This window comes from Zonotrichia leucophrys, chromosome 6 (genome assembly GCF_028769735.1).
Source record: "Zonotrichia leucophrys gambelii isolate GWCS_2022_RI chromosome 6, RI_Zleu_2.0, whole genome shotgun sequence".
Classification (NCBI taxonomy): Eukaryota; Metazoa; Chordata; class Aves; order Passeriformes; family Passerellidae; genus Zonotrichia; species Zonotrichia leucophrys.
In genome coordinates this window covers 19,410,972-19,426,866 of record NC_088176.1, presented here as the reverse complement: position 1 = coordinate 19,426,866, position 15,895 = coordinate 19,410,972, and the positions used below count along the sequence as shown (strand labels likewise).

General features: G+C 46.3%; 2 protein-coding genes across 2 annotated transcripts in view; one reads left to right on the top strand and one right to left on the bottom strand.

Annotated features, from left to right (window-relative positions):
* PIK3AP1 (phosphoinositide-3-kinase adaptor protein 1) overlaps window positions 1–890 on the bottom strand; it is a 34,131-nt gene extending 33,241 nt beyond the window's left edge. Inside the window, exon 1 of the mRNA XM_064716254.1 lies at window positions 756–890. Coding sequence (XP_064572324.1) covers window positions 756–768 — 13 coding nt within the window. The 5' untranslated portion in view covers window positions 769–890. The remainder of the gene's footprint in view (window positions 1–755) is intronic.
* Window positions 891–4,350: 3,460 nt separating this feature from the next.
* Window positions 4,351–15,289, top strand: NOLC1 (nucleolar and coiled-body phosphoprotein 1). The gene is made up of 14 exons (XM_064716985.1): window positions 4,351–4,542; window positions 4,626–4,681; window positions 4,756–4,877; window positions 5,888–6,003; window positions 6,780–6,921; window positions 7,431–7,534; window positions 8,181–8,331; window positions 8,888–9,022; window positions 9,417–9,506; window positions 10,754–10,900; window positions 11,126–11,686; window positions 12,382–12,494; window positions 12,872–12,952; window positions 13,199–15,289. Exons 1-14 carry the CDS (start codon window positions 4,432–4,434, stop codon window positions 13,355–13,357), a joined length of 2,088 nt encoding a protein of 695 aa, XP_064573055.1. The 5' UTR covers window positions 4,351–4,431; the 3' UTR covers window positions 13,358–15,289.
* Window positions 15,290–15,895: the final 606 nt, after the last annotated feature.

Genomic DNA, 15,895 nt, shown 5'->3' with positions numbered 1-15,895 from the left:
CAATGAAACGCAAATGTTACTTCACACCCTGAGAATGGCACGTTTTTTCCTTTTTTAGATAAAACCCATATGCTTCCCTGCAAAGAGAGGAACTTGCAAATTGGGCATTAGCAAGACTTACACAATACAGGCTAAACCCCTCTCCCCTTCAGTCTGCAGCTCTTGTTCTAGGTAGTTTTACCTGCACATATGTCAGCTAAAACACTTTCAGTTATGGCAAACCAGCTCAGCTTGGGATCCTGGGCCACTGTGGCAAGGAGCACCACGTTATACCTCCAAAATGAAGTGGTGCTAAAGAATAAAGCAGTATTTAAGAAAAACTGACTTCTCTATGAAACATCACAGAAAAACATGCAAGTATAGTAAAGGCGGACAGGGGAAATTACCCTACAGAACACCCTCCCTCAGAGCTCGCTGATCTGCCAAGCCGAAGTGCACTTTAGACGCAGGAAAGCTCTACCAGCAGCAGCCCTGAACTCCAGACAAGCGAAGCAAGGCGAGCTAGAAAGCGCTGCAGCCCGGCTAGGAGCGCAGGAGGCAGCGCTGCTCTGAAGAGCGCCAGGGTTCCCTGAGCGCGGAGAGCGGAGCCCCCTCGCCCTCTGCCCGCAGCGGAGCGCCAGGGGCGCGCAGAGCCCTCAGCGGCACCGCCCCGCGGGGGAGCGGGCAGGGCTCCGCCACGCTCCGCTTGGCGCGGGGCAGCTGCGGAGAGCCGCGGCCCGCCGGAGCACGGCGCGGAGAAGCCCCGCGGCACCTACCGGGGGCCGCCATGGTCCGGGGCTGGCGGGGAAGGGGCCGCTGCCCGTCCCTCACATCGGCGGCGCAGCGAGGCGGTGCCGCATCCCCCCCGGCCGCTCCCTCGCCCCCGGCGCGGCACGGGACTCGGGACTCGGGACACGGCCCCGGCTCCTCCCGGCCCCGCCTCCCGCCCGCGGCGCCCCCTGCCGAGCCGGGCACCGGGCGGCCCCTGCCCGGCCGCGCGTCGCCTTTCCGGTGCTCGGCGGGACTCTGCCCCCAGCAGGGAAACTGCCCCCTCCCGCTGCTCCAATCACACATTCCCTAGGGGGCCGAGGAAAGGCTGTGTTACAGTAATAACAAGCGATACCTGCTTTATACTCATCCCTAACTTAGGTTTTGTCATGGAGCAAGGAAAACTCCAAGGGAGGAGCGAAGTTGCCCTCTACAGAATGAAGTAGCTCGATGTTCTGTATTTTCATTGAGAACATGCTGCTTTCAAATGAAATTCACCCCTTTCTGTAAGATGTCCATGTTTGAGTACAGACACAAAAAGCAGCAGAAAAACACGATTATTGTTAAGAGAGTAGGACTCAACTTACTAATTTTGTCACTGAAGACAAAGCAACAGATTCTGCCTAAATTATTCAGCCTATTCCTTTGCAAACTTCGAAGAAATACTTGTAACCAGTGAGATCTTCCATTGATGCACTTCAGCACAGCAAAAGCTGACCCCTTACAACCTGGCTTCCCAGTCAAGGCAGTCGGTGAACATTCTGTACGCAGCTTAGCGTCACCACTAATGTTAGAACAGAGGTGCTTACAAGCAGAAAGGAACCAACTATTTTCCACTAACTAATTCTATCTTAGAAGTTAGTCAAACTCTCTTGTTACCTCCAAATCTTTCTTTACTCAAAACCTACTTTAAGCTTACAAACCCTGTGCCACTGCCTGTCTTCCAAAACCAAGGTGTTTTTTCTCTCAATAGGGAAGTACTAGAACAAAAAAGCACTTCCTGATGATAAAGCCTTATGAGTAACTCCAGGTATGCAAAGAAGAAACTTTCCCCTTTGAATCATCCCAAAAAGATACACTAGAATAAAGAACACATGGACACTGGACAAGTGTGCAAATACAGAACCAACTTGGGATTTATGTGAAAGACAAAAGTTAACTAGTTGGAAACGAGAGTCTATAAGCCAATTATTTTACTATTACAGAACAGCAAGTATATTTTAAGAAGTATTTTAACAGATGGATAACCACATGTACAACTTTATGACTGTTCCACATTTTCTCTTGTTAAGCTGTGTATTTTCCAACTTCCAGTATAAAAAGTTAAAAATAAAATCATCTTTCTGATGCTAGATGAGAATTTCAGCATGCTCTTATGAAATGAGCTTTTAAATTCTCTCTCATTAAAGCCTTGCAGTAACACAGAGAGGGTAAGCAGAGTCAGCTTCCAGGGAACCCACAGGGCTTCTCCATGTCAGTCAGTGTCACTTAGGATACTCTGCATTTTATTTAATCAATGCAAAGCCACTTCAGCATTTAAACTTCCCAAGTCTCTAAAGTGAAATTAATGTGCCTCCACAAATGAGTTGAGTAAAATAACTGCTAGTGTGTTGTTTCAGCAACCTCCAACTAAAAACTCAGATAGCAAATCAAGGCAAAAGCCCCTCCACACCCTACCACAGTAGGCAGGCCTAACAATCACTTACAAATGTCCTAAAGAAAAAATTAAAGAAGAAAAAAAAGAGAGAAGAAATAGAGGGAGGATTTCATCCTACCTTGCCCAAAATTGACAGTACAAGTCTTTCCTCACTTCAGTTCACTGCAGCATACGAACACAGCTGCATTTGTGGCATTATTCTCAAGGGTCTGTCTTCTCCCTGTCCAAAGAAAATGACTAGATTGTTCTTTCTGGAGCCAATGCTTTTTTTGCTAGGTGCTTACAACCAGTAACAAGGAAAGGATTGAGTATGTATTTGAATACTAATGCTACCTCTCTTCACTTTTTCTTGGTCATGGAAAGAGTGGAATGGCCAGAGACCCCTAATGGAAATGTTCTCTTCCGAGATGAGCTGGGAAATGAGAGGCAGGAGAACAGTGCTGCAGAAACAGACCTGGGTGATGGCAAACTGAACATTAGCAGCAGTGCCCTGGCAGCCAGGAGGGTCAAGCCTGTCCTGGGGGGCATCAGGGACAGCATGGCCAGCTGGGCAAGGGAGGGGGTTGGCCTGCTCTGCTCTGGGGCCTCCTCACCTCAAGTGCTGGGGGCAGTTTAGTCACTGTAATATTTAAAAGATCCCATGCATAGCTCTCCCTGCAGCCTTAACAAAAGACACGTGGCAGACAAGGGAAGGACTAAAAAGACTTGGGAGTAGGTGAGGGGAACAAAGGAATTCACAAGCAGTAACATAAATCTCTTGCATTTGCTTGCCTTTTAGATCCTAGGATCTCTCAATACTGTCTTGAGGAATACAAGGACAAAACAGCTTTCCCTGCCAGGTCATCTGGACAGCTGCAGGCACAACACAGGGGAACACACCCGGAGAGCCGCACACCTTTGAAGAGCAGCTGCCACACAGCACAGGGAACAGACGAACTGGCAAAAGCCAGGCTGGAGAGGGAGATACTCATTAACCAGAGGAGAAGCGAAGTGAGCCAGTGAAGCAAACACAGTTATTTCCCTGCCTCCTCAGGGCAGTTACTTCACACAGCGGGGCTTAAAGTAACCACAGTTTACAGCAAAAGCTGCATCTTTTCCTTTCCAATGTAGGCAAAAGCATAAAAGTTTGCTGAGCTTTGCAGATGAAGCTTGCAGCCTGTAGGTTACTGTAGAGGGAAACTCCAAAAAACTAGGAAACATGAGTTCCTGCGAACAGTTTCTTTTCTGCAACACAGTCTCACGTTAGTTCATACATAAAAGGATTTAGTAGGAGTATTCAGTACGCTTCTGTACGGGTCCAGCTGCTTCACAGCCCATTTTCCTGACTACCGGCGAACGCCGCTAGCAGCGCTGAGCCCTGCCCGCCGCGCTGCCCGAGCGGGGCCGGGCCGGGCTATGCCGCTGAGGGCCCTGCCAGCGCCAAGCGGGGCCGGGCCGGGTCGGGCCGTGCCGCTGAGGGCTCTGCCAGCGCCGAGCGGGGCCGGGCCGTGCCGTGCCGCTGAGGGCTCTGCCAGCGCCGAGCGGGGCCGGGCCGGGCTGTGCCACTGAGGGCTCTGCCAGCGCCGAGGCTGGCCGCAGCTTCCAGCTGCTTCTCCTCCCTAGACCAACCCAACTCCTGCTCTCCAGACTTCCCTCAATATTCTCCTTCCGGTGATTTAAAACGCATTACAAATAGGAGTAAGCTGGTGAGGCTTAAGCGGACTTAAGTTTAAGTTTTCCCGCTTCCAGAGCCGAGCGGGCACTGCTGGGTTCCCAGCTCCGCTCCTGCCTTTGCACCACAGGCAGCCGTTCGGCACTGCGCGTTGTCTTGGCGCAGGCACCAATACCGAGCGGTTCTATGCCCACACGCCGGGAGCGCAGCCTCCCGGTCCCAGCCCGCGCTCCCATAACGCCCCGGAGCGGCGCCGCGCGGGCAAATGAGGCAGCGGCAGGGGCGGGGCCGCGGCGGCGCGCACACGCAGGCATGCACGTAGGCACGCACGCAGGCGTTAGCGCGTGCGCGCGCAGCACGTGTCGGCGTGTGCATCATGGCGGAGCGGCGCGCGGTGCCCAGTGACCTGTTCCCCCTCGTGCTCGCGTTCCTGCGCGAGAGCGGCTGCCAGGGCGCGGCGCGCGCCTTCGCCAGGGAGGCGGCGGCGGTGAGCGGGGAGCGGGGCGGGCGGGACGGGACGGGGGCTCAGCGATTGACTGACTCTGGCTGACGCGGCTTCTCTCGCTTTAGAAGGAGCAGGACCCCAACGCGGCCTCGCTGCTGGACATCTTCACCTACTGGCTGCGGTAAGTGCCCTCGCGGTGCGGGCCCCTCCACCCGGCCCGCGCCCCGCAGGCCCCGCTCAGCCCTTCTCCCGCAGGTCTCCAGCGGCCAAGAAGAGAAAGCTGGTCCCGAACGGCGCCCAGGCCAAGAGGAAGCCGTCGGCCAGCAGCAGTGACAGCTCCAGCGAGGAGGATGAGAAACCCCCGGCCAAGAAGCCTGGTAGGTTTGTGCGCGGCCCTGTGCACGCCGGGGCTGTGTTTGGCGCTGGCTTCTCACGTGCGTTTAGAGCCCAGCTTCAGCAGCTCTTGGGAGGCCTTTCAGCAGCTATCAGGATTAGGCTTGTATTGACTGATCTCGATTTTGGTTGGTCTTTTGCCCAAGGCATGGAAGATAGCTTAATTTTAGTTAAGAGTGATCTCTGTATCTTGCTAAAATTTAGGCACATCAGTTTGTGTCCCATGGAAGGTTTTAGCCATTCCAAAGAAGTGCCAGGCATCCATACTCACCTGCTGCCTGTGTGAGGTTGCTACCCTTTTTCTTTTAGAGCTCGTGTACTAGTGCTACCAAAAAATACATCCCTTTGCTGTGTGGTGAGCTGTATTTTTCCATTTTATCTGCAAGTGTTCTTGTATCATTTATTAATCACTGTACACAAGGTTGTGTGTGTCTAGCTTTGGTTTGACCCATCCTAAAGCTGCATTTGAACTTATATCTGATTTTTATTTGATAAGGGCAGTTGTAAATATAATGTAAGACAAAACTTTTTTTTTTTTCTCCACATTACTGAAAAGCAATCAGTAACCAGGAAATGGATTTGGCCAAAACACATTTGGGTGTCTGGAACCTTAACACAACATTGCAGTGGTTCTCTTTGCAAGCACCTGTCTGTACTTGTTCAGCAGCTTCTTAAACTGAGAGGTGTGCAGACTCAGCTAATATTATCTCAGTTTGAGGGGTGCTCTTTCTTTGTGGGCTGTCATTTTTGGTGATAGAAAACTGCACTTTAATTTGTGTGTGACAAAGATAAATTCTAGAATGGTTTTATCTTTTTGCTTACCCATTTTAGAGCAGTCTCACACACTGCTCGAGAAACAAAGTCAGTGTTGTGAACTTCAGTTATGGTTTAATGACCTTTATATATCCTTTAGCCCTAATACCCACTAGTGCAGGATATAGGTACATAAAAAATGTCAATTAACTTATCAATATATGCTGTCCCTTATTTGCAGCTAAAGCATCAGCTGTGCCCAAAGCAAAAGCAGCTCCTGCAGCCAAGACAGCAGAGAGCAGCAGTGAGGACTCCAGTGATGATTCAGACTCGGAGGAGGAGAAGAAGCCAGCAAAGGTTGGCTTTTCTTTCCAGCAGCCTTAATGCATGTTTGACAGTGATGAATAATAGCAAATTTAACCAACAGAATTGCATGGGATATTGAGCTCAACAGTCCTGAACTATGGAGTGCCTATGCTGCTGCAGATACAATGCAAAAAGACATTTCTGTAGTGCAATTTGGACTGGTCCTAGGAAAAATAAATTTTTTGTCCTGCACCCTTGTTTCATATCCAAATCTGGTCCTTCTTTTATCCTAAGACTGCCAGGGCTTACTTCCTTTGCAAAGAAAGATCCGGGTATATAAGTTTGATCTTTATATATGTATATATGTGTATGTTTAGGTAAAAAGAGGTAAAAAAAAGCTTTTTCTTGCTGCGGTCATGGTCTTAAAGTGGAGGCAAGGAAGAATGGTGGCAGGGGAGGAAGAGTGATAACATTGTACACTAGGGGAGACCAGCTAGAGTTGTCAGTATTTTCAGTCTTCAAGCTAGTGTGATTTGTAGAGGGAGGAGAACAGTGCCAGCCTCAGAGCTGCCCCATTTTAAGGAGGCAAAACTGAAGACTGATGTGCAAAGGAGGTTTCCAATGCATTTCTGGGAGGTTTTCTAGCGCAGAACTGTTATCCCAGAATTTTCAGACCCTGACCACTAAGCAGATTGGTGTTTTCAAATCTAAATGGTAACATCTGTGAAAGACAGCTGTTTCTACACTCTGTGCATGTGTCCATCTTATTAGCTTTGTTTTCTTTTCATGACTTTGAGGGTTTATCAGTTTTTCCTGCTGCTGTTTAGAAAGGTGCAAAACCTGTTGTGAAGCCAGCTGGAGCCAAAATCCAGCCTCAGAAGAAAGCAGAGAGTTCCAGTTCTGACTCAAGCAGCTCGGATGAAGGAGCACCAAAGAAGCAACCACCAAAACCAGCAACACCTAAATCAGGTACCTGTTATTGTGTATCATGAGTGAAGTACAAAATCAAAAAAGCAGGGGAGGAGTGCTGGGGACTGCACCTACCTGCAAAGACATAGATATTAACATAGCAGTCTGAAAATCTGCTTTCACTGCCATTCCACTCCAGTCTAGTCTGTTCTGACACAGAGGTGTAGAACTGAATGCAAATAAAACATCTGGTCCTGAGCACCATACTGTTTGAATAACTGTTTATGTTTTGCATTTGCCATTGTCTTCCCCTCAAAAAGCAGGGAAGATCTTTACTAAGCCTTTAGTTTTGGAACTTCCCATGAGCTAAAAGACAGTTTCCAGAGAACTTTCTCTAAGGTTGCAGTAGGATAAACCAAGAGTTTTGCAGTACTACTGCAAAAGCAGTACACTTAATCTGCTCTGTTGGCTTCTGTGGGTCTTTTTTCTCTGAGATACTCACTGCTCAATGTAATTACCCTCATCTACATAGCATGTTTTGCAGTGTGCCTTTTTACTTCTCTCAAAAGGAAGCAAAGCTGCCCAGGCAGCCACCAAAGTTGTCAATGGAAAAGCAGAAAGCAGTAGCAGCAGCAGTGAAGATTCTGATGAGGAAAAGGCTCCACCAAAAAAGGTAAATTAGACTATTAAAAACTTCATGAACAGTGTAGAAGTCTGGTAACACTGGGTATTATCTTGCAGGCGCAGGCTACACAGATGCTGTGCTCAATATAACTCTTACACCTGCTTCTCCTTCATATGCTGGGATTATGTGTTCTGGCATCTCTCCATGTACTGCCTTTTTCTTCCCTAATACCTCCTTGCTACTTTCTCTGCTCCTTCCTTTACAGCAAAACATCTTGTTGTGTCATAACCGTATTGTGTCTCCATTATAGAAAGTTGCTTTGTCCTGACTCTTTCATGTTTAGCTGTTACTTTGAGTTTTCCACTAGCAAGCATTTAAAAATGTTTCCTGCAACACAAAAATAATCATAGTTGTTTTTAATCATGTGGCAGTTGCTAAATTCCAGTCAGTCCTCTGCCCTTTTGTCCAGAGGAACTCATCATTAGGGGTTCATGGAGCAGAAAACGATAGCAGAGGAGCTAGAAAGATAATGATACACGTGTGTTTCTTAAAATTTGCATTTGAGAATCTCTGTTAATCTTCTTCCCTTTGTCTTGGGAGTTTGCTCTTAAGTGAGGCACAGAATTAAACAAGATCCAGTTGTCCCCACAAGATTTCTGAATTTCCTTTTGTAATGTATATTTCTTTTGATAAGGCTGTTCCCAAGAAATCACCTCTGCCAAAACCTGCAGCCGCTCAAGCATGTCCGGGGAAAACCAAACGTGCCAAGGAAAGTTCCAGCAGTGAGGACTCATCTGACAGCTCAGATGATGAAAAGCCCCCTGCAAAACAAAAGCCAAAATCTGGTGTGTAAAAAATACTAAATAGGGTTTTTTTGTGAAGTATCCAGGGCCATTCAGTTGCAGTTCAGCTGATGGGCTAAATGGGCCTCTGATCAGTGTGGTATAATGTCTTAGGCTTCCAGTAGAGAGCCGGTCTGAGTAGAGGGTCAATCATCCAAGGGTCAGTCTGACTCTCTAACCAGAGGATTTGAGAAGGCAGTAAATGAAAACAATGAAAAATTGACATATCTGATTTTTTTTTCTGTAAAAGTTTGCTGGCAAGCTCCCATTCTTCTAAAAGTGCAGAGAAAACTTCTGCAGAGATGGTTGGGTGAGCTGAACCCTAAGAGGAGTAGGGTTTCTACCCTAAACTCAGTAGAAACAAGGAGGTAGCAATGGGGTGGGTATAATCTTTCAAATTATAAGCTAGTGTTGGATTGTAGCTACAGTAGGGGAATAAATGGAAGTGAATAGCAGAAGTGCTTTATTCTAACTACAACAAACACCTTGTGCTGTTCACATTATCATGCAGGCATCTGTGTTTCTCTTATCATGCAGAATGCTGTGTTTCTCTTTGTAGGTCCATACAGTGCTGTACCACCTCCTCAAGGAACACAGGCAAAGAAGGGCCTTGCTAAAGCTCCTGCAAAAAAGGCTGAGAGCAGTGACTCTTCAGACAGTAGTGATGAGGCAGAGCAGGTGCCCTCAAAGGCAGGTATGTTGTGAGAAGGAGAGGTGCAGGGGAAGCACTACATTGTGCCAACAAGGTTTTTGCAAGGTCTTGGCTTCCTTGAAAAAGCTGTTTTTCTTTGCTCTGTGTTGCTATTTGCTCTTCTGGAAGCTTCTGACTAATTTGAAGGCATTCCAAACAACACTGTGTAGAACTTGTGGATCTGAACTGTGGTCAGGTTGCATTTGCACACGCTGATTTGAAAAGTCATTGGGATCTAGTTTAGTGGGAATAAGCCAAGTTCTTGCGTGGCTTCCAGTAGGCTGGCTGAGTGGCTGGTGTACTGAGAATGGAGCTTTTTCACTTCTGCTGAGGTTTGGATCTTGGGACAAAGGTGTGGTGTGGATGTGGCCTATTAATTTTAAACTTGCTTTTTCAGGCAAAGCAGTAGTAGCTAAAACACCCCCTGCCCCCCAGAAGAAAGCTGTGACTACCAAGAAGGCTGAATCCAGTTCTGACAGTGACTCAGGTAATTCAAGAAATCAAGTTCTGATTCTTTTGTGTTAATGTTTTTACTGGCCAAGTTGCTCCCTAGTAATGTATCCAAAAGCCTTAGTGTATGAGCTTAAAAGCTTCAGAGTCTCCAGGAATAGCAAGATACAAAATTGAAAACCAGCAGCCTACAGTTCAAGGGGGAGTGTGACCATGAGACAAGACCATTGGCAAGTGTAGAAAAGTCCATATTGCTGGATGGAAAGGGCAGGGAATTGTGAATCAGGTTTCTTACAGACGTTTAATGGTTAAACTGTTCTTGAACATCTGTCTTGAGATTTTTGGGGTTTGTTTTCCATTGTTTTTGGAGAAGTATCTGAAATAAAAGTGTGATCACCATATGAAGTTCAAGCTAGACTTAGAAGATGTCTCCCTTCTGATGTGGCCCTAGAAATGGCAGCAGTACTTTGTCTCTGGTGTCAACCAGGTTTCAGGTTTGGTATTTCCCGTGTAAGTTCCCTATGTGCTGCAATTTCCCTCTGAGTTCAGGATGTCCTGTGGCATATCTCAGCATCTCTGGTGGCATGGCAGCTGCCAGTCTGTCTGCAGACAGCTAGCCCTAGCACTAGGTTGTGTGACACTCCAGTGAATGTCAGCTGTTCTGTGTCTCCTGGTTTTGTTACCTCGTTGTCAAGTTTTTGATTGCTGTTGCTAAAGTGTTCAGCAATACTGGAATAGATCAGGTTTAATATTCCAGATCCATGTAGCACAAACAAAGGTGTATTTGTACTCAAGAGTCTCCATTTTCAAACTGCTGCTTCCTCATCTGATAGAAGAATTAGCTAAAATGAGATACTGTGCTGTTGCTGCCTTGCTTTGCATGCTTTGTCAACTTTATCTCTTAATTTTTTATATGTTTTTTCTGACCCTTACCACATAGATTCTTTTTTCAATGTTTCTTCTCCCCACATTTAACGATACTGGTACTTTCTCTAAAATTCCTTATTCAGTACCTCTTCTCCTACATTATTCTCCAAATATTTACTTCCTTGTGCATGCATTAGTGAACAACTTAAACTGTTTCCACTTTCTCCCAACAAAGAAGATGCATGAAAAATGAATGCTGTCCCTTGATTGTTCAAGTGTTCATCAGATGCTTGCCAGTTGCCTAGCCTTGAGCCATTTTGCTTTTACTTACCCATAAATTACATACAGGTTACCACTAAAGTAACTTGCACATGAAGCCTCTTAACTTGAAGAACTTTTTTTTTGGTTTTTTTTTAGATTCTAGCTCTGAAGATGATAAAAAGAAGGTAGGGAATAAGCTCCCTGCTAAACAACCTGTGATAAAGAATACTTCCAAACCAGCAAAAGTAATTGTCAAGCCTGGACAAGCAAAGAAAGACTCCAGTTCTTCCTCAGACAGCTCAGGTATTGGAGTGGGAGAGAAGGAGAATTTCTATCTGCATGTTGTTCTTGTTCAGACCTTTCTGTTTCTGGGCAGGGTCTGAGGATGTAGTTGGACAGGAATACCCATTGCAATGTTGTTTCAAGCAGATGATGAAGTGTACTGTGCATTAACACTGAATCTGAGTGCTGGTCTTGTAATAAAGGAATGAGACTTAGCCTTGATTGCTCTTTTTCTTTCCATTCTAGATTCTGATAGTTCTGACAAGAAGGCAGCTCCTGTGAAGCCCACAACTAAAGCAGCAACCCCTGCAGCAAAGAAGTCTCCAGCTGCCACAAAGAAAGCACAAAGTAGCTCTGATTCAGATAGCAGCTCCAGCAGTTCTGAGGATGAGAAGAAGAAGAAAGGTCCTCCAGTTAAACCAGCTGGCAAAGTGGCTAAGCCACTGTCCAAACCTTCTACTCCAGCTCCCAAAGCAGACACATCTGACTCTGATAGCTCAAGCAGTGAAGAAGAAAAGCCAGCAGGAAAACCAGCCACCAAATCTACAGGGGCAGCAAAAGCAGCTGTGGGGAAGAAGGCAGCTGCTTCTAGCAGTAGCAGCAGCTCATCAGACAGTTCCAGTGAAGAGGATGAGAAGCCCAAAAAGGCAGTGAAGGGGGTGCAGAACAGTTCTAAAGCCCCTGCCTCCACAGAGAAAGCAAAAGCATCTGCAGTAGCTGCAAACAACGTGAAGTCTAAGCCAGCTGGTGGCAGCAGTAGCAGCAGTGAAAGCAGCTCTGAAGAAGAGACTGGAAAAGTCAATGGAGGTATTACCAGCAGTGTGGGAAGTGGGTCTGTCAGGCAGTGTTACTGAGCTAAGCATGAATGGAAGACTTCATGAATCAATACTTATTCTAATCTCTGTGTGTTTGTGCCATTTGGTGCAGTAGTAAGAGGGAAGGGCTAGTTTTGAATTTGGTGGGATCTTTTTTGTCTGCATTGCATGGCTGCACATTACCACATTTGTGGTAATGTGAAGTACATGTCTGTGTAGTTGTTGCCAGTTGCCATCTGTGCATGCACATGATTTAGTGACAGCAAAGCAGACTGCTGGAGGACCTTGTCTGTGTGCAGTGGGACACCACAGTTGATGCCCCAGTGCACAATCTCAATCATTAACCCTCCAGAAGGAAAACAACTAGTGATGCACTACTGATGTGTGCAAGTGCATATGGTATGAATCCAAAATCTGGCAAATTTTGGCTAACAGAACTCTCTCAGGTATGCAAAATCGTTCATATAGGGCTATCCTATTGCATAAAACTTTATCCATTAGGATAGGATGAGGAGTCCTTGCTGACTCAGAATTTGTTAGTGTCTGGTACAGCAGTCTGTTTTGTGGGTGAAGTAATGCAGACACCAGTTCTCACACCTGTGTCAAACTGGGTTTGCTTTCTGGGGAACAGAAGCCATTACTTTTCCCAACGCTGCCTTTAAAGTTCTGCTGCTGTACGTCTAACAGGCACAGTCGGGAAGAAACAGAAGAGGGAAGATGTTCAGGAGCCAGAAACACCACACAGTAAAAAAGCAAAGATCAAAGCCAAAACACCACACACAGTTCCCAAGGTGAAACGGGTGAGTGAGGGTGGACTGTGGCAGCTGGCTGAAGAGGCATCTCTGCCTTCTGAACAAGTAGAGGTTTTTCTGGGTGGTTGGGCCCACAGGATTATTTGTATTTTTGCTATCTCCTTAAGTACTCTAACCTTGTCTGGAGAACCTTGGGAGTGCACATAACATATTATTCTGGCAAAAGCTGATTTGATATACTTGCACAGGAGCACTCCTGAGCTGTCTGATCTGAAGTGGGGAAAGAATGGTGAATCTGAGAAACACTTAAAGATTGAGGTGATGTGAATAGGGTTCTGTATTTGCAGGGCAAGGAAGGAGGTTGTTACTAAAGGAACATTGTATGTTTGTTTGTGATTGCTGTTTCTCATTTTCTTTTCCAACAGCCGTCCTCTCCATTCCGTCGCGTAAGGGAAGAAGAGATTGAGGTGGATGCCCGTGTGGCTGATAACTCATTTGAAGCAAAGGTAGGGCTAGGTGGTGCCAGAGTGGTAACAATTGGTATCTGAAGTACCTGATGCAGAGCAGGCTCGGTGTGCTTCTGGGGAGTGGTTTTGGTGAGACCTTCTTCCACCAGGAGGCGCATGGGAGAGCGGTATCTGCTCCTGTGCCAAAGTGCTGGGCTGTGCTGGGTACGGGGAAGTGCAGAGCATTGCCCTCGCTCTCTTGGGTACTGACTTGAATTTCTTTTCCCCCCCCTCCATCCCTCACAGAAAGGAGCAGCTGGCGACTGGGGTGAGAAAGCTAACAACATCCTGAAATACACTAAAGGCAAATCTTTCCGTCATGAGAAAACAAAGAAAAAGCGAGGCAGCTACCGTGGGGGCACTATATCAACCCAAGTCAATTCTGTCAAATTTGAAAGTGACTGAGAATGTTGGAGTTCATAAACCATCTGCTCACCAGAACACCTGGGATGGGCATGTGGACATTATGGGTGTCTGGAAAGCCTGTCTGGAATGCTACCTCCCCATGGCCCTTGTGGGGCAGGCAGCTCCAGTGTAGGGATGTGGGAGAATGGTTGGATGTTTCCCTGTTTTATTTCTAAATTTTAGTCTCCTAATTTGAAACCATCCTTAAGCTGGTGTTATTGGCACCACTAGGGTGGCCGCCAGGACTTATATGTTCTACAGTCTTATTTTGAAAGGCTGGCAGTGTTTTTTACTTTTGGTTTCCTGCCCATCTACTAGAAGAAAGATAAATCATTGTCCTGTATTTTAACCTCCCATTTATTTTCCATCCAGTTTAACTCTCATACCTTTGAAAAGGCAAGTATTGTCACTTGCCTCTGACAAGTTACTGTAAGAACAACTGATTTGAGTGCTCTGGCTGTAATCCCCAACCCCACTTGACATTTCAAGTTTACCCTTGTACTGTGACCGGGTTCCTTTTCTCTTTTGTTTTGTGGTTTCACCTTGCAGTAAATACCTACTTTTCTCTTCCTTGCACTCCTGTGGAGGCCACTAACCAGAGTACATGGAGAAGCAGTCTCTAAACATGGTTTAGTAGTTGAGTAACAGTATCAATTGCAGTTGCAAGGTGGGGGCTATTGTCAGAAAGACCAAGGTCTACAGTACTGCTGTGGCCGTCCTAGTAACACTTCCATTAGTGTAGCTGGGGAGTGAAGTTGTACAGAAACTGGACTGCATGGGGATTGTGAAGTTTCACTTGATAGGAAGGGAAAAGGAGACTGAGGAGATGAAGGCCTCTTAGCAAAAGGCAGAGGTGGATAAGCAGTGTTACTGTTTCAGAGGCTCTGGCTGCAGTGGCATTACTCCTTGTTCTGTCTGAACATAAAATGTGCCAGCTTGCATTTACTGCCAGCAGTGTGAGCTGTAGCTTGTTAGGAGTCAAGGGGAATGTATCATTAATGCCTTAAATTTCTGAGTTAGACCACTTGGTCTTTAATCTGTTTTCCATCTGTTAAATCCTTCTTGAGAAGATAAATGCCAGTTTCCCCCTAGCACTAGGGCAAACCCTGGTGCTGTAAGGTTTGAAGCATGAGCTAAAAGTGTATGTTCAGTATGGGCAGCCACAAAGAAGTTGAGAAACTTGCAGCCTAAACTGAGATTTCATGAGCAATTGACAGTGTAATGGTGTATTGAGGGGTGAGCTTGCATTCACTCAGTTGTGTGACTGCTTCCTCTGGTGCAGCTTGCATCTGGTAGAAAATATTCCCCCTCTGTTTAGGTGGGTTAAGTTAACTAGTTTGAGGAGCAGTGGGTTGAGCCCACAGCCAGTATGAGGTGAATAGTGGTAGTGCATGTTTGGGAAATGGAGTAGTGGGCTGTGAAATATGCTTACCCCACATGATGAAGCTGTCAGCCACTGAGAGGTAGTGCAGGGCCTGATTTCCATGTTTCCATTCCCTCCCCAAAGGGTGCCAATGAGAAGAGCCTTGTTGTAGGAAGCTGTGTTTGTGTGCAGAGCAGTGTCACCTAATTGAGGGTTGGGATGAGACTTGATGAGCCACCCCCATGTACGTGAGTGGCAACTTTTTCCAGTGAGCATTTTTCAGGACTTCCCCCAGCTTGCACAATCACTGGGGCTACAGTGCAGAGGGGCCCAGGAGACCATGGTTATTACAAGAAAGTAAAGGTTAGAGGCCAAAGGAAGGTGGGAAAGAGTATTTTCTGCATGAGGATTTGAACATCATCTTTGTCATTTGCCCTCTTTTTTCTGTTTATCTGGAACTTACATTTGAAACTGTTTAAAATACTTTTATGCTTTGAAGTTTTTAAAAAAGTATAAAATGTGAGAATTTAATGTGTCAGAAAATAAAGATTGCTGCCTTTGTAGTCTGAGTGGATCTGATAGTTAAAGATATGGGACAATGGGTGGGAAAAGGGACAGTACCAGTGCTTGGGGATAACAGCAATGTCTCTACATCTGTCTACAACTACTTGTCATCTTACTTAAATGATTGTGGACATGTAACACACATTCAGAAGTAAAGAGTTGCTTGTGCAGCTGGCTGGTGAGTGACTGAGAAATATGGGTAAGATGCTAGAAGCTTATATCAAAAACTGAGGCTCCACAAGTCCCTTCCTATCAGAATATCTCCTCAGATCTTCTCAAATATTGCTGCCAAATCAACTGTATGGTAGTTGGCCATATAAGCACCAGTATATAGAAAAAAGAAAGAATAGGCATAACTAAAAAACCCTGTATAGATCTAGTTTAAATAACTGATTTGTGTCCCCTTAGATTTCTTCCCCTGTGTGTGCAAGGAAAAGCAACTTACCTTGTGGAGATCTTGAGTGCTGTAATGCTCAATTTTATCCCTCACACTGTGGTTCTCTGGAAAGAGTGGGATAATGCACCACATGCATTGGGCTCTGTGTTGCTCTGTAACCAACAGTCTTTGCCACAGCCTTCCACCTTGAACGTGATGCTGTAGGAGAGGTCAT

Excerpts from the sequence above, each read along its gene's own strand:
- NOLC1 (XM_064716985.1), top strand. The coding sequence starts at position 4,432 with ATGGCGGAGCGGCGCGCGGTGCCCAGTGACCTGTTCCCCCTCGTGCTC. Across the intron at positions 12,495-12,871 it reads CAGTTCCCAAGGTGAAACGG|CCGTCCTCTCCATTCCGTCG; the intron begins GTGAGTGAGGGT and ends CTTTTCCAACAG. Across the intron at positions 12,953-13,198 it reads ATAACTCATTTGAAGCAAAG|AAAGGAGCAGCTGGCGACTG; the intron begins GTAGGGCTAGGT and ends CATCCCTCACAG.